Here is a 25,270-nt window from a genome sequence, read left to right as displayed (position 1 = left end):
TTGATTTCTAAAAAAAAGAAGACCTGCAAAGAGACGTGAAATGAATTGGTATGATATACATTACAGACTGAACTGAATTTAAAGACAGAAATATTGGCCTATGTCACTATTTCATTTTATTGCATATTCTGTCTGATTATCATTTTATAATGTATTATTTATTCATTTGATACTAAACACTGAGGCTCTCCATGCTTGACTTCCCTGTGTGAGTCTGTGTGTGTACAAGTGATTAGTAATAGGTTGCACAGCTGGTTCATCAGTGGTACAGGGGTTGTCCTGTTGATGTTGATAACCACAACCTAGTTCAGTGCTTGACAATCTCTCAACAGATGGCATGAGCCTTGAACACTGTGAAGGGCACTGAAGAGGCAAGCGTACACAAGGTCAAACCAACAGAGAATAATAATACTGTGAGTAATTTATGTGTCAATGTTTTAAGCTGTTGCATTTTAATGATTCATTAGGACCTCTTCCACAGAAGATGTTCATCAGAGGCAGAACCTGCTCGAAACTCTCCATCACCACATGCTCTTTGGAGAATGTTAACGCTCAGAGGGCTCTCAAACAACTGAGCTGTGGGAAATATTAGCATGATGCATTGGTCCCGACCAGGACAGCCTGGCCCAGCAATACTGGGACAGATCAGAGCCTTATTTGTCCAGAGATGGAATCCAGCAGGTGTTAAAGCTGAGTGCTCCAGCTTTGGCTCATCCACCAAATAGGAACCAAAAAAGCAGCGCAGGACCGCTGAGAGCGGAGCAGTGTGTAGATTAAGAATATCATAAGAGAATACATTTGGGCTGGAAGCAGTTGAGGCAAAAAACCTGGGGCGCAGACTAAATCTGTGAGAAAGTAGAAGCTTCGCTGTAACAAGTTTTGTTGGCTGTGTGTTTTGGAGGTTTTTTTTTTTTTTTTTTTTTTTTAGAAATAATAGAGCCAAGGGGGAGCAAAAAAAAATCCTTTTGCAATTTGCCATGCTGGATACTATGAGAAAAAGAGAGAGACATCAAGGACACTGAACAAAGAGGCAGAGCGGTGGGGAGGAAAAAGAGATGTTCTTGTGTTCCGCTTGCAGTAAGACAGCAACCTGTTCAGCACTTTGTAGCTTCGAGTCACTTGCTACTCCTTTATACTGGAGAGTTATACCATCAAAGATGGTATGAGCTGCTGGGGCAGCTTCAAAACAACTTCCTTTGGTAGGTATAAAAGCTTACAGAACTAATTAGCTCACTAACCCCAACGTGTGGTGTATTTGCCGCAGGGAGCAAATTTTCCATTTTCCATTCAGAGACGGATCTTTAGGCTAATTGTGACTTTGGTTTGTAAAGTTACATTGACATGCTAAAATCAGGCTGTTGCCACAAAAACTAAAATTTTTATACTGGCTCACAAATATAGACATAATCATGCGCACTGGGTTTCATGTGAGTTTTTTTTAGCATTGGCATTTCAAAGTTGGTGCAGTGAGTGAAGCATTTTCAGTTCAAAGAGTAGATGGAGCTTCACACTTCCAGGTGCCTGGCATTGGCCAGTTGCGCAATCTTCTTCCTCTGGCTAAGATACACATACTCACCGATGCACAGCTTCCACCCCTGCTGAAAGGGAGAAATGGGGACTGGGCGTGAGAGAGGAATCCAAATTCAAAGTGAGAGAGGAAGAGCAGAGTTCATCAGTGGTACAAACACGATGGTTTATCACACACAGCAGGTGTGCGGATTACCTTTTTAATTGGATCTTTGTATGAGCCTGGCAAAGGCAAAGGACTATTGTAGTCGCTGTTGAAAGGAGGATGATAGAGCAAGGAAAGGGCAGGGGACGAGCAGAGGAAGGGAGGTGAGTTTCAATCATTTCTGGTGCATGCTTCTGGAAACACAAACCCAATTACCACAGAGACAGAGCGAAGGAGTGTGTTCAGCACATGCACGCGCACGCAAACACTTGAGCTTACACTCACACACATGCAAGTACACATACACAACTGAACATCCCCTTTCACTAATTGAGCGCGCTATAGGATCAGTGTGTGTGAATTTAGAGAGGATGGTTAAGGCTGTCCTCTGTCCCCCTGGTCCCTCTAATCTACTGGAGACAATGTATCAGGAGTAAAAACTGCTTTACACAACAAGACCCAGTCGAATTAGGAGTCAAATGAGTATCGTTTGTCAGCTGTAAAACAATGGTTTCACATCTCTACTTGTGTCACAACCAGACAGAGATCCGCACCACCATAACATTGTCACCCCGGCAGCAGAGCTCTTCCAGGCCACTGGGGGCAGAATGGAGCAGATGGAAAAGCAGATGGATCAGATGAGGCAGATGTCAGCGATGCAAATGTCCTCCTCCTCCTCCACCTTGACCTCCTCCATGTGCTGCACCAAGCTGCGAAAAGTCTCACAGGGCTTGTCAAGGACCATGGAAGGTAGGAATTATCCACCAATATAATCTTCTCCCCATCTGCTTTGCTCTCCAATGTAATCTTTTTAATTATGAGACCAGGCATGAGGACCATCTATCAGAGCATCATTAAAATGAGCAAAAGTTGATAAACATGTTTAAAATCATAGCTTTGACTGACATTTCTTGCCTGTCCCACTCTGCAGAACACGTCTTCATGTTCTGCTTAAATTTAGAGCACATTGGGGACCAAATGATGCCAGAATGCCATTTTAAGATACTGGTCAAATTCACACCAACAATAATTATTCACTACAGAAGCCAAGAACGGCCATGCTTCCAAGTGTTTTTTTAATGCCGCTATTTGATTTCTGTTATCAAGGGAAAGCAAATGCATAGATGGCATCTTGACCACTGTGGCAACTGATTTAAGCAGAAAATGTCAGATCAAGGTGTGTCAGTATTGATCAATGCTTCACACTGTACTTCAATCAAGGTCTAACCCAGGCAGAAATTGCGCTGTGTCTTTCTGTCAGAGATAACATTCGGATCAGTCATGACAGTCATCTCGAAGGCTGAAATCATGTGGTATCAAATCAAACTGACACTCATTTTTGTTCTCATTCTCCATAATTGTCCCATGATGGAAAGAAAACAAGAGTCGTTTCAACCTGTTATCACGAGAAAACAGCATTGTAAAAATAATTGCCAGCACAGCCATTCTCGGCTTCCGTAATTCGCCACTACAGTGCAACAAACAACATTCAAAGTCATAAAGATAATATCACATTTGCATGGGAGGCTGCTCTCGCATAGCTTGCCTGTTTGCACATGATTATGATGTTGATGTCCTTTATGCTCCCTCTGGGGTTTAGTGTAAGACCTTCAGCCAGGTACAGAAATCCCCCCAGATCCCAGAGGGGGAGTCTGTCCCAGATTTTGAGGAGAAGCTGCGCCCCATCACTGCCCAATAGGGTGAGGTGTCTTGCTGCTTTCATCTCACATCACCCTGAAATTTCAAGACGCCCTTTTCGTCCCCTAATATCTCTCCTCACATTACATTATAAACAACTGTGAGCCCTTGAGACTGTGAGAGAACAACGTGGGAACTAATTTTAGATCCAGGCTCATAGTTTGCCCAGAAACGTCAGGTGACACAAGGGAAGTAAAAGTTTGCTGCGATGTGTAAACTTTAGAGAACCGTTTGCCTTTCTGGGTGAAGGTACTGTAAATCCACTCTGATCAAAGTCCTGACAAATACCTCACAAAGCACAAAGCACAAAGATACTGTGATAAAGTTTGTGTGATGCTCGTGACCTCCACAGAAAAACAACCTTTGCCGCCCCTGCTGAATACTAGTGTCTGCTCTGCATAAACTCTTGGTGTTTGAGCCTTATTTCACCCAGACTCTACCTGTGAATTATAGATTTAGAGGCTTGGGGAAGATAGCCTGTCACAATATGCAGAACACTGCAGAGTAGCCATAGCATTAGCATTCATAGGTTGACCTTAAATCCACTGGTCTCTTAAGGAAAACAGGAAAAGGCGAGTAAACATTGATTCTCTCTGCTTCAGTATGATTTAAGTTTGTTGAAAGTGATTGATAATTTGGAAAAGACAGGAGGAACAGTAGTTAACCTGCCTTTACTTTACCTTTCTACGACAACATAAACAAGCAGCATATACTCAAGGTTTGTCACTATAACTACACAGCTCATGGTGTACCCCGGTGATTAAAGGATCTCATTCACAGCTGTGGCTTTTAAAGACAAACCCAAGACTGTAACAACGGTCCTGATATTAAAATGAGGTTTGTGTTGATTCTGATCCATGCTGAGTCTCTTTAATTTTCTGTAAGATATCAGATGGTTAAACCATTTTGTTTTCCTTCATTGTGTTGTTTGATATAACTGCACAACTAATAGAAATTGAGTCATCTCTGTGTTTGTATTTTTTCAGTCATGTAAGATGATAAATAGTATATAGCGTTAATTCTGGGCATTTGTAGCTTGTTTTATTGATGTCTGGTGGCTGATTTTTAGACAGTGAGTATGTGATTGAAGCACCAGCACCTGCACGGCTCCTTTTAATGACTCCACATGCATGTAAATCTAAATGCATTTACCAAGATACTGTCCTGTATGTCGTCAAAATGCAACGCTTTGAAAGGTGAATGTGACCATAACAGACTGCTGCAGAGGGCAGCGGCTCTGCGCAGCCTATCGCTAAGCTGAAGGGCTCTGCCATCTTGGTGCTGTCAAATCAGACAGCACACCATGCATCATGAGTAAAAGTAGCTAGAAAGAAAAAAAAACTCTCTGATCCTTTTATCTATAACCACTCTGGAGTGGATTTAGCGCTTTCTCTGTACCAGCCGGAGAGCTTAAGTGAAGCTTAAATAGCTATTATAAAGCAATTAACTTGTGGGTGCTGACATATGCATCTCCTCTTGCCATCTGTTTCTCTGCTGAGGGATGACTGTTAAGTTGCAGCACTAAATGTTTACTGGTAATCCCAGCATGGCACTGCCTCCTTCTGCTCCAAATAAGTACTGCAGTGGGATCTCAAGTGACCGGACGATGTAATGACAGCATGAGAGTTTGAAATAGTCTGACAGTAATAAGTTTAATGAATGTCCTCCACTTCAGATCAAAAACCTGACTCTGGAGGATGCAGATGTTTACAAGTGCATTGCTTCCAACAAGTACTGAGGAGCCATCTGCTCTATATATCTCTCACTGTTACAGAAAGTGAGTCTAGCCATATCATATAATACACTGTGTGAACCTTTCTCAGTTCTGATAGTTATTTAGAAGCTTTCAGCTTAGTTTATGTGCTGTTTTCACTCAGCGCCTCAGGTGAAGATGTTCTGTCTTTGTTCCTAGATCCAGCGTTGGACTTCAAAAAGATGCTGAAGAAACAGTAGCAGCCTGTTGTCTAATACTAGCTGTGACACTCCCAATAACTGTCAAGGTGTGATGGAGCTTTCTCTGATCCACACACACATCCTCTTTTTTTTTTTTTTGAATGCATCCAGAAATATCTACAGGAGGAGATGTAAAGAGCCCCACTGTGTACCAATGTTGCCGCAGCGGCAGAGGAAGATGCTTTCGTACTGTCATGGCATAAACCCTTGCATGAGCACGTAAACACATGCACAGTTGTTTCCCTTCTGAGATCCTTCTCCTTATGCAGCAGCATGGAGAAGAGAGAGGAGAAGAGGGGACCTACAGAGGAGGAGATGTTAAAGATCCTGGCTGGAGCTGACAAGGACTACGAGAGGATCTGTGCCGAGCACGGCTTCACCGACTTCAGAGGCATCCTTGAGAAGTTGAAGGAGATGAAGAAGGAGGTGGAGGTGGGCCTGTCACACAGAGAGCTTGTTCACGAACTGCAGGATCACATAAGGAAGAAGAAAAGGTTTGGGATGTGATACGAAAAACAGCTTAAAATAGAGCAGAATGGAAAAGGAGGTTTGTCGCATAGCAACACTCGAGTTTATTATGAGTGTGGGAAAATAGTGTCATGTTGTTTTTCACGTGTTGGTGTGTTTAAAATCTGTTAATAAGTGTTGGATCATTCGCTATGTTACCAGGTGGTACATGTGCTGACACCTCTATCATCTTCAACGCCATCCTGGAGCTGAAGGATCCAACGTCAAGCAGCAGGTGTTTCTGGGAAAACTGATGTGTCCGTGCATACTCTGTACATGGAGTGCATCCACTACATGAGTTCACCCCTCATCTGGGCCTTTTGTTTACGATCCAGGGCGCAGAGCTGCTGCAGATCCAGTGCTCTCGCGGGGAATAGGAAGTGAAACAGATGGGAACCAAGCACATGGTGTGCATTTCTAGCGTGAGCCTCAGTGACATGGGCACCTACAGTCCGCAGGTAGCAGACAGGAGTCTGTCAGCCAGGCTCACCGTCATAGACGAGTGCCGAATGAGACTCCAGTTGTTCCCACTGCACATGACTCAGAGAGACAGTGCCATCAGTGACTGCATTACCTACCCTCAGTGTCACTGTGTGTTTTTATGCACTTGTTTTATATTGTTTCACAGATAGGGACATGTTTTATGAGAGCATAATGACCTGCATATATGCATGACTTTTTGTGTTTTATGTTTACACTCTTATTGCTTCCATTTATTGTCAGCTCCTTGTCCTGTCTCATCTCTCATGCCATGTACAGGACACACTATAACCAGGCTAAAGTTTTCTCTTGGTGTTTGGAGTGATTGCCAGACATATTTTGTTGCTTACGAATGCTGTTGTTTGGCGTGGAATTCTTTCCGGTGTTTACATGATTTAGTCCAGACACTTAAAATCACCTAACTGAAGACTTTTCTCTCCCATCTCTCTCTCTCAGATGAACATCTGAAATTTGACTTCAAGCCAGAGAATGTGACGGAGCGTCAGACTGCTGTGGTTGAGGTCTGTCTCTCTAAGAAGATAGATGCACCACTCATCTGGAAGCTTTGTCTGTGACTCAAAGAGACACACAGAGGGACTTGAATACACTTTCACACAAGCATATATTATTACATCTAGGATGAGGTTTAAGAATTTGCTCTCTAGGAATATTTCTAGGAATTTTTGGTCTCTCAGTAACTCAGATGAAAAGAGCACAAAAAAAGCACTGACAACATTCTAGGTAAATGTGAACACCAGGGAAATACACAGGAGCGAAAAGAAATATGGAAATTGTTTTCCCAGAAGTGTTTCTGTTCTGGCAGGTAAAGGGAAAGGAAGTGAAAGACGAGAAATGTGTCATGTCTCTGTCTGAGGATGGTCTGACCTACACCTTGAAGATTAAGGATGTTATAGTCAGTGACACTGGAGACTACACCATCGGCATCCAAGACCTCCACCATGCCACTTTTCATTGAACCTGCAGACTAGAATTTCATCAGCTTCACCCTCATAAAAAAACTTTTTCATGTGTACTTTTTTGTTGTTATGCTTTGTTATGTTTTGTTTTTCCCAAAAGGGCCGTGTCTTCCTGTTTTAGTCGAGCCAGCATTTCTAAGGAAACAAACTTCCCCCTTCAGACTCGGTGGAGATGAGCAGTCACTGCCTTTCTTTTCCCCTCCCCTGAGATTAGAGGCTTTCTTTCCTTCATAGCTATGCTAAACAACATCATCTTCCCTCTATCGTCCAAATGAAGACGTATGGGTAGCATAATAAATCCTCCCTCCTAGTGCTGAGTTGAAAGTAATCCAACCAAATCCCTCCTCACAACAAGCTCATTTATTACGGCTCTGTCTAACAAGATGCTTACTTGCCCAAGGTGCAAGCTGGGGCATGTAAATATCTTCACAAGGACATGTGGCTGTCCTCTGGGGTTGCAGGAACAGAAGCATAGTAATTGAGGTTGTGTTAATTACAGTTATTCATGAGTAGACTCGGTCTGCCTTGTTCTTAAACTATAATTCTGTAACGAGGGTCTACTGTACTGTACGTGTTGCAACTGAATTTAAAGAACAATAAGTGGGGGTAGTTATGTTTTTCAATATTTGATGTGATTAAACTAATTTGTCATGTGTTGAGAGTACAGAAATTACAAAAAAAAAGTTCCAGTGAAGCATGCTGGTAAAGGCCAAATACACCCTAAGGTGACTCTTTTCCTTTAATTCTTGCTCTATTTTACTTTTATCCGGGGATTCACATCAAATTTACCAGCCACTTGAAGAATGTCTGTGTGCTGGTGAGAGGCAATGCCTGTCTGGAGTGTGAGAGGGGCTCCAAGGACAAGTGAAGATGAAAGATGGGCGCGATATCAGAGGGAGCCGTGGCTACATCTTCCCGCACGAGGGAAAGAGGGCAGAGGTTATCATCGAGGACTGCGAGCTGACAGACGATGGGGAGTCTTCTGTCATCTGCACCTGGGACACTGACACACAGAAATATGTCACCTCTGACAATCTATCAGCCAACTTCTTTAAGGTCTAACAGTGGAACTTTGAAGACAAAAAATTTGGTCCTAAATAAGCTGTTTTTCTTTGTGTTGCCAGAGTGTTTTGCCTCAGTGAAGACTTGAATGTTGGATGCTCAGCGTCCTACAGGCTCCCCTGCAGAGCTGTGTGTGGCTCTCGATGGCGAGAAGGTGGATGGAGTGGAGGTAAGACACGGTATGAGGTGATACGGATTAAGGGATTGAAGTCCTCATGTTAGTTTGTTTGATGACTAAATAATCAATGAAGGAGGAGTCGGGAAGCCCACTGAGCTGCTGGAGGGCGTACCATGCAGAGTGACAGTTCAAGTCATTTGAGTGTGGGTTTTGGCTGAAATTAAATATTTCTTCTCCTCATCATCAGGCTTTCTTTGACCCCTGAAGAACCTCCGCCTGATTCGCGGCTCTTGGTACAGTGACCCTGCAGTGGGATCTCACCACCGACCTGGTTGACGCCGATGAGGGAGCAAACGTGACACCAGTGCTACCTCCTGGTCCACTGTGGCCGAGCGTGTCTTCAGTAGCATGTACACTGTCACTGGACTGCTCCCTGGTAGGAAGCACTTCTTCCGAGTCATCACACAGAACCCATTCAGAGACAGTGATCCCTTGGACTCGAAGGAACCTCTCATCATCGCCATGAAGAAAGGTGAAAAGGGCAGGCGTTTGATTTCAGCATTATGATATTGATCAGTGTGTTGAATTGATTGAAGATTTCTTGTATTTCTTTCTCTGTCTGTATACGTATGTCTGTATTTATGTATTTGTGCATCTGTGTCTCAGAGTGCATCAGCAGCAGCGGCTGAAGGAATATTCCTCGCCATCACATCAGGTGAAACAGTGAAGGACCACGCCGTTCGCAGAGGCTGCAGCATGAGCTGTGCCTATCAGGGCATGCCAACACCACAGGTATGAAAGACATGACTACTGATATCAGTGTTGTGCATCTACCTGAAACCTTAGTAAATACTGGCTTTGCCCAAGACCCCTAAAGTAATAATGGTAATTTCCTTGCGTAGGCCTACTGGTTTAACTCACTTTCTCTTGCTCTTGTAATGCAACAGATGTCCACTAGAGGTCAGACTTGCTCCCATCCTTGTACAGGCATTATGCTCCAGGAGCAGATTAATGTTTGGTGTGAGGGAGTGTTACTCATTAGTAAGCACGACTGTCCTTTCTCTCTAACTCACAAATGTTTTTTCTCTCAATAAAGACTTTCAGCTTTTCTCCGGGGATTTCTGTTTTTTCCTCATATACGCTTGTTTCATAGGCTTGCTGTGCCGGGCTGGATGCCATGTCAACCAAGTGGAAGGGACAGCGTGTGTGTCTGCACATAAAATAATTTAATGTAATGCAATGCGTCGGATCCACATAGCCACTGTGGAGCCAGAGTCGGAGGCTGGTTCAAGCAAAGTGTCATGCACACTGTGTGGTCTGCCTAATGCGGTGATCTGAGTATGAGCCCAGTCTGCAACTTTTATCAGACGCCGTCCTCTTCTCACTGTCCCAATTTTGCCTGGTTTGACCATGGACGATTGAAAAAAAAGGCAAAAATAGAAATGATTTCAGCTCTCATGATTTGCCACTGTGCACAGTGCCACCAGAAGGTATCAGGACAGGGACACATTTTTTGTATTGTCTCTGTCTAGCACATTATTGGATTATTGGATTTGAAATGAAACAATGAGGGTGAGGTGCTGACTCCCAGCTTTGCAGGTATTATCATCCACATTAGATGAGCTGTGCAGCAGCTGTAGTCCTTTTTATAAATATCGGTAGTCTCTCAGTTTTACATCATTATCCTGCTGCACTGCCCTAAGATTTGGGGACTATATGTCTAGAAAAGGGCTACAAGTCGGACACGGTCCATCTAAGAGAGATTTTATTTGAGCCTCTGAACCTGAAAGTACTCTTTAACCTCACTGTGAGTCTTTATTTCAAATGCAGTGTGTAGAAACACAACAAAAAGTGTCCTAATAGCTTTGTGTGAAGGCTTCCCTCGGGTTAAAGAGGCCTGACAGCCTCAGTATAGGCATTGAGTGGTCTACTGCTGCTTAAGGGAGTGAGTGTGGTCTGGTAAGGAGCTGCCAAATAGTCAGAGAGGGGTTACAACCCCTCTCCATCCTGACGTCACTGTGGTGGCTCACAAGAACTCCATTTCTATGGAGCCACCAGGGGACTGGCAGTTTAAGGTTGCCAGGTTCAAATCAATTGAGCACCGACGGGCACCAAACCGACGTCACTCGTCCCTTCCGCCTCCTTGCTGCTCAGCCAAGGCACAATAAGGTGAAGGGAGTGAAAGCCTCAATAGTCAATGGAGGTATGTGGCAGAAAGTAAACGCTCGAGCTTTTTTAGATCAGTTTCCCTGACATTTTATCACACTGCATATAGATGACTAAACCTCAGAGATGCGAGATGAAAACTCGCATCTCTTATCTCTTTTCTGATACATAGCTTTAATGGAGCAATATTGTAGGACAGCAAGATAATTGTAGTGTCCCTCACATTTATTTCAGTGTCATGTCATTGGATTTCATTATTTATTTTAAGTATGTGTCACCAAAGAAGAACACTAGAAGACTGGAGTTCTTTGATGGCAAGACCTTGGCTGCGAATGAATGAGACGCTTTTGGAGAGAACTGGCACGAGTCCTACAGGAATGAACTATGAGTTGCGTGAGTGTGTTTGTGTGTGCATAGTATGCAAAACAATTGATATAAAAAAGCAAGAGGAAGCACTGGCAGCAGTGTGGATGTGTTTCCACAGGGTTAAAGCCTGTTGAAAGCATATTTTCCACCTCTGCCAGACTATAGAGTGCAGCAGTTACTAGAACAGAGCTCTCTGTTGTCCTCCAGTCCTTTCTGCCTTAATGGCACTTTAAAAGCTGCTGAGGGCCAACAGCTTCTGTAGAAACACAAAACACCGAACTGTTACAAATATCAGCTGACATTTTGAACAACAAAACAAACAAAAAAGACCAACGGGTGTCCTGTTGACGTTGCATTGCAATTGCATTTATTTCTCCCACAGATATTCACATTCATAGCAGTTTCACTAAAGCAAAGAAACTATTTCATCTCTACAGTAATGATAGAAATAAATCACTAAGTGAAAATCAAGGACAACAAGGTAAAGTATGTCATAGAATAAAAATAGGGGAAAAAACATTTGTTCACAAAATTAAGTCAAATGATGCATTGTAATGGGCCTTCAATGATAATAAAAAAATCTGGACAAACCAAATATTTTCCACAACAGCAGGCAAAAATAACACTTGGGCCTGCTTTTCTGCAAATAAAAGGATAACACTTTAAAAAAAAAAAAAAATTATACATAGAGCTTTGTAACACTTCAAGAGCAATTAATGCCTTTTACAAAACAAAACGCTGATTCTCTCACACATTGATGCGTCGCTTTCTTGTGCTTAGAATCGTCAGCATCAATAACAATAACTGTTTTCTCCCTAAAGAGAAAGAAATGCAAAGAGCAAAAGAAAAGGAGCATATACTTTAAAGTATACAGTGCACAACATGTCTCTTGTTTTCAGCACTAACGCTGTTGGAAAGTGAGATTGACTGGCCTTACTGGGAACAGAAAAGTGCAGCCACCAGTAGATTCAGATTAACATTATAAAGGGAAGATTCAGTATTATTTTTACACACTTTTAATCGGCTCATACTGATGTTGGAGGATTGTCAGGCGTAGTCAGAAGAACACCTGTCGTGTGTACGTTTCCATCACTGCAGGTGAGTGCTGACATGGAGGATTCATCTCAGCCTATTTGTCATGCATGGGTACACATACACAAACTTTACAGCTCTATGCTTCGAGTGTCGCTGTGCGATAAACGGGCACAGCACTTTAACAGCAAAGGTTTCAAATCAAAGGTCGCAAGAGAAAAAGAGAGAAAACTTGAAAGAGAGAAAAGTGCCAACTTATTCAGAGGGCCGAGTGAAACCACGGGCCCTTTCTACTACAACAGCTACTGGTTCCAGCTCATTTCTCACGGCGCAGGCCGAACCAAACCGGCTTCCCGCAGCTCTTTCAGTTCCCTTTTGTCTGCATGCACAAAGTTCAGAACAACAGGACTGTTGAAAGGCTCAGGTACAGAGAAGCACCTGCTAGCCTGCCATCTGTCGGGGCAGCACGGCAGCTAATGGGCCGGATGTAAAGGGAGTCTTCCCCTGTGTGTCATATTTCACCTCCTCCCCTAATTCCAGCTACAGTATCGCTCCACAATAACCTCCTTCCTAAGTGGAAGGCCAGATGCACTCCAGCACCAACGAGAGGGACCTCTGTCTCCTGCAAAACAAAAGGTTATGTGATACACGAGAGGGCTCTAATGCTAACAAGTTCCTCTCAGTGACTATCAGCTTTGGTTATCTGTGTCCAAGTCAAATAAAAATAGAAACGATGGAGGAGAAACAGAGTTAATATTTAAAACCAAATCCTCCAGATAGGCATAATAACTGGCGACTTCCTCCCTCAATATGGTATTTGAGTTTATTCCTTGATTTACAGACAACCACAGATTTACCACAGTGTGGGTTGGCCAACAAGAATAATCTCAGAAATACTTCAAAGTAAAGCCTGTCTTCCACCACGCAGCCATTAGGACTGTAGCAATAAGAGTCAGCAGGCTTTATGTGGCAGAAGACAAAGAAAGTAGTGCTTACATAAATTGCCCACATTGTAAGTATGAGTAAGACGGCTTGACTCAATCTCATCATTCCCTCGTGCTTTCACTTCTGACTGCATACTAGTCAGTCATCTTAACCAGCATCTCTCCTCGTACTCCACTAAACCCTGATTTAAGACAGCACAATCAGACAAATGCATGTCTGCTGGCGAGCCTCCGTGGGTGTCTTCCAGCACCGAGGCTTATATGAATTGTTGACAGCACACGTTCTGCTGGCGAGGTGGATGAAATGAGAAGAGTGGGACTGAGGGCAAATTAAAACGTGGAACAGACGACGAGTGGTCTCGCAGATGGAGTGATGAAACACTTCTGACTGACAAAGCAGAAATATGGCGCTGACGGGCCAAAAGGAGATTGAGGAACTATCTGGCAAAGCTGCAGACAGGAATAGACACTCGAGTGTCTTTGCTGGTCAAACTGTGTGCTGCTGTCGATGTTTAAGAAAGCTCGATGAGTGTCAACACCACGGTCTGCCTGCAGATCTGTCATGGTGGCTGGTGTGATGCATAAACACATTTTTGATGCGTGTGGGGTTTTTTTGTGCGTATGTGGGTGTGTTGCTGACAGCTTCAGGGGTCATTGACCCAGAAGAGGGAACGCACAACATGGCTCTGTTTCTTTTCCATGCCTGTTTGTTTTATATACAGCACAGCATATCATGTTAAGGTGCATGTGGACTGGACCATTAGACAGCAAAACCTGCCCCTTTGCTATTTCTTAATACTTTCAATGGCCAGTGTACATTTGTAATAAAATTGAGTTTAGTGTTATTAATGACAGAGCCATTGAACTATAATGTGCTGGGTAACAGGTAGGGTGGCAAAGGGTTTAAATTAAGATTTCCAAGGGAAGTTTAGCAAATAAAAAAGCAATAGTAGGTCTTATGGAATGTTTTGTTATTTGTTGTATGCCCATTTAACTGAACTGTAACCACTTTCTGCATTTGGCAGCACACTCTTCCATCACATGTACAGATCATTTTTCAGTGTCCCATTAAATACGAATTGAGTAAAATTTCAACACTCTGCGTGCACAGTGCATCCACCCATCACGTGTAGCACCACACTACTGCTGCACTGTCTGAGCCAAAGGACGACAGGCTGTCAATCAAAACGTGATTATATTACAGCAGCCTCACCCACAAGTACACAGTTTCTGAATTGTTAACACTTTCTGCTAGTTTTTGCGAGCTAGCTGTTACCACCTGGGACGTAGCTTGACTGAACATGCTAAATGAGGAGTTTTAATTAATCTATTTCCCTTCATTCTTGTTCAGTGAGTTTGCTTATGATATGGTAAAAGGTTTGTCTCTATCTGCATATGAAATGGTAAATACAGCCTGAGCATAAAATCCCTGTATTTCCATTTTAGTCCCATTATTTGCTGTTATTTCCTATGGAACGTTTCCACCTTGAATATTCATGGCATTTTGCAACCCTAGCAACAATCTAGGTACCTAACAGGCATAGATACTAATAGGTAAGGATATAGTCAAGAGAAGGCATGTCCACCGATGGAAATGCTCCCTATTAAAGTCAAATGAAACCTGAAGAATACGTATAACCTAGTTTGTATATACTGTACATCGTCAAATACGACCTTAAAATCATCCTTAACTGACAACACATTCAGGGGAAAGGTTACAAATCTCAAGAGGTGAAGGGTATCAAGACACTTTAAGAGCCTTGTGAGAATACAGTACATTAAAGATACCCAAAGTGTGTCTACTCCTCTATGATGGTTCACAGCATTTCTGGCCTTGAGTTGGTTCTCACTTGTCACAGGTACACGCAGATGTTCACTACAGCTAAGACAATACATGCACACACACACACACTCTCACATGTGCACACACACTTAAAACACGCATACACAGCATGCAGACATCTGAAGACAGAGTTACAGTATACTTCAGTATTCAGTAAGACACTTCATCTGAACATAAACCGTTTGCGGAGGGTGAAACAAATGAAAGGTGGGGGGGGGGGGGTGCGTGATAGATGAAAGACAAAATATCAGCCAACCTGTCTGGGATCAGCTGCGATGGATTTTGCAGGATTAAAGCTGATGAAGTGTGCTGTGAGAGGGAATTATTGGGAATAATGGGATTACTGTTCCCTCACATGACAAGCCAGTTTCCTCATCTCCCCCCCCTTTTTTTTCCCTTTCAGTCAGGCTGCCCCCGGGGCAAAGTGTATGTTTATGTGCGTGTTTGTGTGTACGTCGTTATGAGTGATTGAATGCCTTCTGAGGCTCAGAGACGCACACTGAGTTGATAAACAAAAAGAGAAAAAAAAAATCCAGCCAGTAACACGACTCTTTCTTTTCAGTCTTCATAACGTGGTCCCAGTGACAGCATGGGTCGGCTGATCCAGTCCAGCAATAAGAACCCTGTGGACTTTTCCTAATAACTAAACCAGCAGGGGCCGTAGGTGTCAGGTGTGTGAGCGTGTCGACTTTTGCGACCTACATTTCTGAAAAACTGGCAGGCAAAACACTGTAAAACGCCTGAAAGGCTGAAAGAGAGAAGAGGCAGCTGGCCTGTGCAGCGTGTTATAATGAGTGCAGTGGTCTGCTGTGACTACAATGCTCACTGTGCTCTCTTTGTGACAGCAGGACAGCGTCAATAAAGTCTCTGCAGGAAGGATCGAGCCTCCACAAACAACCTCCCCTTTCCTAACAGTCTCCTAAAGTGTCCGCTCGCTAAAAATGCAACACGCTGTGGTGGTTGCAGTCACGCAACTCTCCCTCCTTGCCTTTCCACCTCATTGCTTTATTTTTTTGTTTCCGTCTCTGTCATTCTTTCTGTGCACATCTAGTTATTCAAGGGCATCCTAATTCATTCATCCGGAGAGGCCGGGTGTGGGTTTGTCGAGGAGTGTACGAAGGTGTGTGCAGTGTGGCTGCTGTAAATGAAATGGAAGGGACCGCAGATAAAAGCAGGTGTGGGTATGCTCCTGGCTTTAAGAATAGCACCCTTAATTCAGGGGAGCACGGAGCGAGAGCGAGTGGAAAGCTAAACGTGGGCAGGTCAGTTAGAAAAAAACAACAAAGCTCCCTTTTTAACAAGGTTTCAGGCAACAAAACAAATGACAAAAATAAGATGTTGAATTGTATTATTGGACCACATAAATTAGATGTGCGCGCTAGGGAGTCAGTGTGGTGACTGTGTGGAAAGCGAGGTAAGAGTGTTAATCAAACACACATAAATGTGCACACACACAATCGCTCTCCCACATACACTCCTTGAAGGTCCCCAGTGACATGCTCCCCTTAAATTAAAACATAAGAGTTAAAAGTAAAGTAATACTCTCTATATATAGCAGGTTAATATTACTATGCTTGTCTCCATGGTAACTAGGTTGAGAGACAGCCATTCTAGGATTGGAGGAGGCAGGTAGGACCGTTGTCGGGGGAGGCTGAAGATAACACTACTGTATCTTCATTGTAAGAAGACTGGTGTGAGACTACCATATGAGTGGGGTAGTAGGGTGATAGCCTTGTGGAGGCTGTAGTGGACCAGTCGTCATGGTAACAGCAGTGTGGGATTGCCACACTGAGATGAGGGTTGAGGGTTTGGGGATCTGGCAGTGAGATGTGTCCATGATCACTGAGGGCCGTGGGTGGGGGGTGGGGGGTCGCCACCTTTGCTGAGGACGTCGCGGTACCTCATGTTCTCTTCCTGGCCACCTCTACATCCTGGCACTCGACGGCCGACAGCGCTATCAGCATCTGGGCCGCGTAGTAGGTGGCCATGATGATGGCACGCGAATGGGGCACGGGGAAGCAGAACTTGTTGACGGCGATGGTGAGGTCGGAGACCATGAAGAGCACGGCGCCCAGGCAGGCGGACAGCTTGGTCCAGGTCCACAGGTCGTTGGCCAGCTGCAGGCCTGCGACGGCCCTCCAGCCCATGAAGCCGATCAGACCGATGTAGACGGCCACCAGGTAGGTGAAGGGGCCGGACAGGTATGGGTACAGCAGCATGTAGCTCAGAGACGACACAGCAGTGATGATGAGGCCAGCAGACACGTTAAGGGGCTTCATCCCAAAGGCAGACGAGTAGAGGATGTGGGTGATGGCAAACATCAACAGGCCTGCAGGACATATATATGATTTAAATCTAAATAGAGTCCTGCAAAGTAGCATCCTTTCTATTCATCCAATGTAAAATAAGGCCTCATGCAAAACTCATAAATTAAATCTTGAAGCATGACACCTGAGAAAGTGAGCTCGTACATGTATATACAAGAACTCGACAACTCGGCTCTTATGTTTGTAGTTTTGGTCTGTGTTCTTTTTGGTTATGAGAGCTTTGTACTCACCAAAGTGTAAATAAGTCAAATTTCATCAGATTAGCTGCTACTTTATCTGCCGGTGAAACTGAAAAGCTTCCAAAACCAAGTACAGTAGGTCAAATCTGAACCAGGAGTTATGTATGTAAACCATGAAGAATGTTTACAACAGATTTGTTATCTGCTGTTCACCTACAGTTTCTCTGTCTGACCTGTTTTATCGTTTTCAAACCTGTAAGATTACCTGGACGCCTATCTTTTTTCACCTTTAAAATGATGCTATTACCAACAGCGATGGTGACCAAAACCACAAAAATAAGACCCAAGTTGAAACCAGATTTATCCTTTAAAGACGTAAAATCCACATGAAAGAAGTTAGCCCTGTCGATGTCACAACTGTAAGAAAGCGTGTGAGCTTTCTCCTCACCGTGGACGAAGTAGCCCTGCTCCTGCCAGATGAGAAAGGCATCGCCCAGAGCAGAGAAGATGAGGCCAGCCAAGATCTTGCGGGCGCTGGAGTGAGCACCTAGGAAACTGAAGCCGTGTGCCAGTAAAAACACCCACAGGCAGAAGATGGGCAGACATTTGATCAGCGCGCTGAACCAGGATGGGCTCGAGGTGGGCAGCCACAGGACAAAGTATACGCAGGTTGCCTTGAAGAATGGCACCAGCTTGGGGCCTTCACTCTTGACCTGAAAGCAGATTAAATATTAACATTTCTATTTGAGTCACAGCTGGTTGCACTTCCTGTACATGAGGTGATTGTATTACAGTGAGCCGGAACAATGTGACACAGCTGACGCTTTGCCTTAAACTAGATTTACTAAAAGAGCTTTTATCTTATTGAAATATATCACAGGAAGCGAAAACCTCGGAACAGTCTGCACTTTGTGTGTTTGAGGTACAGCATCTCACATCTTTAATTAAAAAAGGGAACATGAGCAGCAAATTTGAAGTGCTTCGTACTTGGGAGAGTGGTTTGGGTTAGGGCTGGAGCAGTCTTCAGGCTCGCTGTGTGTGAGGTCACGAGTTTACATCACTGTCAGACATGCAAGTGCTTCGTGGCTGAAGCGAAACTGCAGAAACGGCAAGTAAAATGGGAACTGCACAAAGCTCCCACACTGTCCCTTTGACTCCTTGTAACCTATTCTTCTCTTCTTTCGTGACTCTCTCCCCATCTTGTTTTTGTTCCTCCTCTCTTCCTCTGCTTCACCTTCGTCTCTGTATCTCATGTTGTTGAGAACTGTGCAGCGTATTCAAGTCTCAGCTTCCTTCCCACTGTGTTACCAGTCGTATTTCTTTCTGTCCAAATAGATGAGGCCCAACAAGCTCACAAGAAAATACAAGAACGGGGCTAGAAAGAGGTTTCACAGTGCCTCTGGAATGACCACCCACCTATGGTTCTGAGAATCCCTCTCTGGGGTTGAGGCACAAAGACCCAGGGATCAAAGAGGGAGAAGAAAGGAGAGGTTGAGTTGAGAGGGAGTGAAACTGAGTGAGGGTTCGCTAGAGCTGAGATCACTGGAGGAAAGATGAGGAGGATATGAGGGAGACAGGGAGGGGAGGATGGAGACAGGGTCATAGTGCAGCAGGGAAGAGGTTGAAACAACTGGGTAGCTATTTGATGTCCCAAAAGACTATTTTCCAGTGGCCCATTTGGCATCCCTCTCCACAAATATTCTGTGGTAACGAAAAAACGATGCAAGCAAACGCAGTGCTCCAATTGCTATATTCACAAAATAATAAGTAAGTAGGACAGGAGAAAGGACGCAGGAGGAGGAAGCATGGGGAAGGGAAGATTTAGGGGAGGGGGACAGCGAGTGAGATGGGGTCAATAGCATTCAGATGACAGCTGGATTTAAGAGAGGACAAGTGAGTAGGGGGGAGGGGGGAGAGGGGAGAAGGACAGGAGGTGAGAGAAAATGAGGGGTCATTCTAGTTCATATGGTTTATGCTCCTGGAGGAGGGGAGAAAGCGGAGACCCCTGATTGCACAACTGCTAAACAAAATAGAGTGACCTCCAGAGTGCCCCGGTGTCGCCAACACCGCAGGAAAACAATAGCAATCTGAGACACAAGTTCACACAGGATCAGACAAAAAATACTCAAGCTGAGGTGTCATCTCTGCTGTGAATTAAGCTTTAAATCACACACGACCAAAACAGCATTACTTCACCTCTGAAATATTACCATGGGGCGGCCAAAATTTTAAAAACATCTTATTGAGAAGCCACAAAGCGACAAACTGAACACAGAGCATGTCAGTCCAGTTTTAGCTGAACTAAACTGGCTCTCTGCATCACTAAGATCTGATTGTAGAGTGTGTGAAGCTGTGAAATGACTAAGGACTGACCAAGAATACAGACACCCTGTTGTTTTATGTTCCTTCACGTTCACTTAAATCTTCCACTGTGGCTTTGGTACGTGCTCCGGACTGAAACATAGATTTCAACTGTGCTCCCAAACTGTGGAACGCCATTTCCAAATACATCAGGGATTTTAGTGAACGATCTGGAGGGACAGCTTACACCGTTTTCAAATAACTGTCTACGTTTTACTGTTTCTACCTGGAGTTTTTTATTACTACAATTGGTGATATTCTGTACTCATTTATTTTTTTAGTGTACTTGCGCTTATTTACTTCAGATTATATAGACAGTGCTATGTAAAATGAACTTAATCATTATGGGCCTCACTGTTAGCTGATCACTCATTTTAAGTCTTTTTAAGAGATCTGCTGCTGACACCTTATGTCTGTGCTGGACTGTTGTGATGTTGTATACATGCATGCATCTTCACAATGGCTACACACCCTGGCTACTGTCTATCATGGAGCACTGAGCTGTAATACAGAGCCCCTACTCATCAGTGCTCTTTTCATATGCTCAGGTTGGATGGCCTTGTCCACCCGTAAACTTAACCACTGGCATTCTTATCTTTTAGGCTATTCTTGGTCTCCTTCCATCTTATCCATGGATCTACATCCTTCAAGTATGGGAAGCTACTGTCCTTGCTGCCAGGATGTTTTCCTACTAAGTGTCCTTAATGTCTGTACAGAACTGGGGAAAAGGACATTTAAGCGTGCTGCTCCCTCCGCTTGGAATCAGCTGCAACATTACCTGGAGCTCGTCTCACTGGATGCATTTAAAGTGATTCTCATCTGGCTGCAGGTGTTTTCAATGTCGATGAATGTTTTTGATGCTTTGTGATTCTATAGCTTGTTCAGTGTTTTCATTTTAATCTCTTACATGTTTGTTTTATGTCTGCAACGTGTGTACTTGTGCTGCTGACTGTCTTGGCCAAAAAATTTGAAAAAGAGATTTTTAACCTCAACGAGACTTAATTCATGGATTTATCAAAGTAAATAAATGAATAGCTGTTACTATGGCTTCTTTCTGAGTCTGTGTGTTTGCGCAAGCTTGTGTCAATTTCATTTTCTCATTGATGTGTGTGTGTGTGTGCGCGCGCGCACATGCGTGCGTGCATGTGTGTGTGTGTGAGAGTATGGTGAGTCCATCTATCCCACTAAAGGCCACATGGGTGCCAAGCAGAGAGGACAACACTGGCAACACTCCCAGACTAGCCAATATCATAACTGTTTATCAGGGCACTACTTCAGCTCAGGACACAAGAAAACACAACAAATTTCTGTTGTACTGTTGGGATTCATGATGGCTCCCAAGCACCATCACAACACAGATAGGGCCTATCTATTATTTAATGGAGTGAATTGAAAGAATACATTGGCACAACCATATTTGAGGTTAGTGCTCCACGATCATAAACAGTCTGATTACTGTCTGTGGGGAAAAAAAATCCCTAAAAAGATGCACAGATCGCCAGAGTCTAGCAGGGGATTTGGAGGGAGAATACAGATTCCAGGGAGGAGGTGGGAGGAAGTCAGACATTCCCATAACCTTTGGTCCTATTCATGGTGTGTTTGAGCCATACTTTACAGTTTCCCTTTCCATTGTTGTTCGAGTAAACTTACTGTATCTACACAATGAGACCAGAGCTGCAGGGAGGAGAGACAAGACTCAGTCAGCAGCACTGAGTACATAGGAAACACCTATGCCAAAGTTTACAAAAGCTACTCTTTCAAATCTTCCAGGATTATCTCAGTGTGTCGCTGGCTGGGCAGTGTTGAAATTACAAACAGAGCAAATGGCTCATTTAGCTTCATGTTTAATAAAAACTAATTAAAAAATGGAGCAGGTTTAAACTTGTATCTGAATTATGTCTGGTGAATATTAGTGCTTTTGTCAAATCACCTACTATTACTGCTGTAATATCTGATCTAATTGTTCTTCTCTAATACATGACTCCCTATCCCATTAAGATATAAAAAAAAAAGTGATTGCATCAAATTGTTACATCAGGAGGGCCTAACTGCCTGGTGGAATTCATAAACTGGCCCACAGTGGATGTAATGGTTTTATTTCTCTAAGGCTCAGCCTAGTTCGCCTGTTCAATGTTTTGCACCTGAATGAGATTGTTGGGGTTTTATGGCAGGGCATCGTCTCAGCTGTAACCTACTCCACTCATTGACTGAGGCATCAGTTTGTCTACAGGGACACCGAGGGGGATATTAGCCAAGGCTATATGAGCCCTGTCTGCTGACAGACAGCTGCTGACAGCATGAAAGAACAGAACACGCTGCCTCATTTGGGAGGCAAACGAAATGAATCATTGCGTTATCATCTTGCCCTCTGAATGGTCACCTTATAAATAAATGCTTTTTCCAAAAGTGCTGTGGCACATACCGCTGACACCTGCCTCTGTCCCCTGTTAAAGAATAACGTGGTTAATGATTGACTGTATTTGCATGGTCTCTCACAGGCAATAGGCTTTTTTGCTGTTGGAAGGAACAACAGGATGTAATGAGTCTCTTTTCCTAAGTGGCCTGGTATCCAAACCCAAAGAAACAATGGTATCAAAAAAACAGTGATTCTAAAAAATTATTTTCTGCTATTTTGAATTGCAGCAAAGGAGCCTTTATTTAGCTGTATTCAAGTACAAGTCAGCATACTTTTTCAAGCTAGCAAATGATGCAAAATAACTTGAAATATTATCTTATAGTTTGGGGGAGGAAAAAACCTGCAAAATGAGTGATCAATACCGCTGACCCACGTCAACGTCACCCATGTTTGTAACTGGCCAAGCTATCTGCAACTTATTTAACCCCGAGCTCGTCTTGAAACTGCAGTCCAGGAAGGAACAAGCAGCTGTTAGGCGCTAATGCTTCTGCACCAACCAACAACCAACAACAGCACTGCACTGAAGCACTGACATACACCAGCCAGCCAGCCAGGATGAACACCTATTCAATCATTCTGCGTCATACGCTAGCAGAGTGTGAGAAACATTATACTTGTAATCATACAGTATAAAAGACCTGCAAACTATTGCGTACGCAATTTGGCAGAGGGGAACTGTAACTTAAGTATGGTCCTGGCAGGAACAGCTGGCATGTGAGTCATATGACAATGTTGTTTCTATGTAGCATCGCACAACACTGTTTCCTTCCTTACAGCTGCTTTAACTCCAAGGGTAAATTGAGGACAGTTGCAGACAAGACGTACAGGACGGCACAGTACAATATAAGCCCCCAGAGGAATCTCAGAGGATTAATAAACTTGATCTCACTTGAACCATTCACCTTTGAAACATACGATTTTGGCTGATTCTACATCATCTGTAGGATAAAGAATGATATATTATATAGAGCGCACAACAGCCTGTGCACCAGATGGCATGGACTGTGGCAGTGTTTATCAAAACCTAGTTCAGACTCAGAAATAAAAGGAAAGCCTTTATATAGCTGCACTTTAGGTAGATGTAATAATAGAGTTATAGCAGCATCTAATGGTGTAATGATCCCTTTCAGAAATATATTTGACCTCTGAGCAGGAACAGATGGTGCACACCTTTTTAAATTGAAATAAACATAACAGATCATACATTACTCTGAGACCATTGCATACAAAATAGTTTTAAAAAAGCATTTAAAAAAACAGCTATAAAGAATATTTAAATTAGAGGCAAACTGATGACGGCTGATCTCAGCACATGCCTCTACTGTTCCCTCTCACTGCAGCGCTGGGGGAAAGGCTTTATTGCAACCCCGGGACCTGCACAGCATCATCATCACTACGGCAACTGGTTTGTGTGGCAAGCATTCCTCCACACAGGCTCATCTCACAGCAGTCACACAGGCTACACATCAGGGTTTACACAGGCCAAGTTACACCACATCATCCTACATGGCCCCTGCAAATGGGGTAACATTTCATAGCAGCTCTGTCAAAGTAAGAGGATGCTAGGACGGGTTAAATTATTCACGTAGCTGTCACATTTTTGGTCAAAATGGGGAACTTCCTGCAGTGGCACTTGGGTCAATTATGTAGCTAACGGGTAGGCTAAACAACAGAGTCTATGTAAAGCACAGCTACTGCAAAGAAGATGAAAAAGAAAGGCAGCCACAGCAGAGCACCGCTCAGCGCATGCGTTGCTGGAGGGTACAGGAAAGAAAAAAAAAGACAAAAAAACTCGTCACGTGACAGGTTTTCTTTTTGTCAGGGACTGCTTTTGGAAATTTGTGGAAACGTCCTTCTGTAAGTGGAATACCGAGGACGAACGGCGTTAACGGTCACGGTTTATACGTGTCAAATTGTCAGGAAAAAAGGACTACAGTGGACATAAAAGTTCCCGGTTTGAGTGTCCGACACACACACATGTACATTATCAAAGAATGACAATGAGACAACAACGCGTGTGTCCAAGGGCACCTGGCTGAACAGTTTTAACAGACATACAGTCTTATTTATTACTAATTAAATGATGACCTAAAGAGCATGCGCTGGCCTTCGGAGACAAAGTTTGTCATGCTAAGCTATGATTATAACGCGTATATAACATTTAGCGCCGAATTAGCAACTCGAAACGGACGATATTAAACATATAATGATAGATGCGTGAATACGGATGGATTATTTTATGTTCGGAAGTGTTGTTATCATGTGGCTAAACTAGCTACCTATATTATTCATGTTTAATGTGTGAGAAATGTCAACGCTGGTTTGAAGCTGATACTCACCACTGTTACCGGAGAAACCATTTCTCCCTCGCTAGTGTCCGTGTCTGATATATATTATTAAAAGTCGGTTTAGGTCCTCCTGTTTGTGTTGTTCTGTATCGGGGATGCCGATTGTTTTTGTCCTCGTTCCAGTGGGCGGTCCGACGTCCAGTAGGAGGCGAGAGGCCTGCCGTATCGTGGGCAGGGCTTTCTGTGTTGACCAATACGAGCAGAGAGTGGTCTTGACGGGGGCGGGCCAAGACGCTAGCGACACGCGGATAGGAGGAGCCAGACTGCTGTTTACATATCGGAGCAGATGGCCTTTATTTACATTTTACAGACATGGAGGTTGTTGTTAACATTTGTTTCAGCTTTTTTTTGACCGTGTGCACTGACGATCCTTTTTAAATGGGTCTAATTAAGCGTAAGAAAACAGACGAAAAAGCCTCACAAACCTCTCTATGAGTTTGAAATGTTGGTTTATTATATATATATGTGTATATACTGTATGTATATGTGTGCATATACGTGTGTGTGCGTGTGTCTGTGTGGTATTAAAAAGAGTTTAAACTGCACTGAATTGAATTTTGAGCCTGAATTAGTCTCGATATAATCATGTGGTACAGCATTACATACAATTTAGCCTTTGGATTTGACTCCATCATTTGATGATAATTATCACTTTCTTTCTTTTTTATGGTCCATTTTCTTTCTGTCTCTCTCTAAGCTTTTTCATGTTACTGCTGTATTGTGAATAAACTAGTAGGATAGTTGAATTGACATATGGTTAGTGTGTCTTGATTTTATTTAAATAAAACTTTTCTCAACCAGTGGTGAAAAATTACTCAAAT

At 43.5% G+C, this 25,270-nt stretch overlaps 2 protein-coding genes across 2 annotated transcripts; one reads left to right on the top strand and one right to left on the bottom strand.

Annotated features, from left to right (window-relative positions):
- The first annotated feature begins 2,310 nt into the window (after positions 1 to 2,310).
- LOC121607683 (immunoglobulin superfamily member 22-like) lies at positions 2,311 to 9,265 on the top strand. The gene is given in 16 exon segments (XM_041938622.1): positions 2,311 to 2,422; positions 2,604 to 2,680; positions 3,273 to 3,372; positions 4,051 to 4,088; positions 5,046 to 5,123; positions 5,126 to 5,147; positions 5,283 to 5,319; positions 5,593 to 5,755; positions 6,166 to 6,334; positions 6,767 to 6,877; positions 7,117 to 7,264; positions 7,266 to 7,288; positions 8,058 to 8,150; positions 8,153 to 8,343; positions 8,414 to 8,518; positions 9,134 to 9,265. Coding segments are annotated over 16 exon segments (1,599 nt in total).
- A 2,089-nt stretch (positions 9,266 to 11,354) lies between these two features.
- tmem86a (transmembrane protein 86A) lies at positions 11,355 to 24,560 on the bottom strand. Its single transcript, XM_041939858.1, has 3 exons — positions 24,441 to 24,560; positions 17,773 to 18,037; positions 11,355 to 17,147 (listed from the first exon to the last, which is right to left on the bottom strand). The coding sequence occupies exons 1-3, from the start codon at positions 24,459 to 24,461 to the stop codon at positions 16,720 to 16,722; spliced, it is 714 nt and encodes a 237-aa protein (XP_041795792.1). The 5' UTR covers positions 24,462 to 24,560; the 3' UTR covers positions 11,355 to 16,719.
- Between the last annotated feature and the right edge of the window lie 710 nt (positions 24,561 to 25,270).

This window comes from Chelmon rostratus, chromosome 6 (genome assembly GCF_017976325.1).
Source record: "Chelmon rostratus isolate fCheRos1 chromosome 6, fCheRos1.pri, whole genome shotgun sequence".
Lineage (NCBI taxonomy): Eukaryota > Metazoa > Chordata > Actinopteri > Chaetodontiformes > Chaetodontidae > Chelmon > Chelmon rostratus.
Note: the sequence above shows the minus strand (reverse complement) of the source record. Positions and strands in the feature narration are given on the sequence as shown.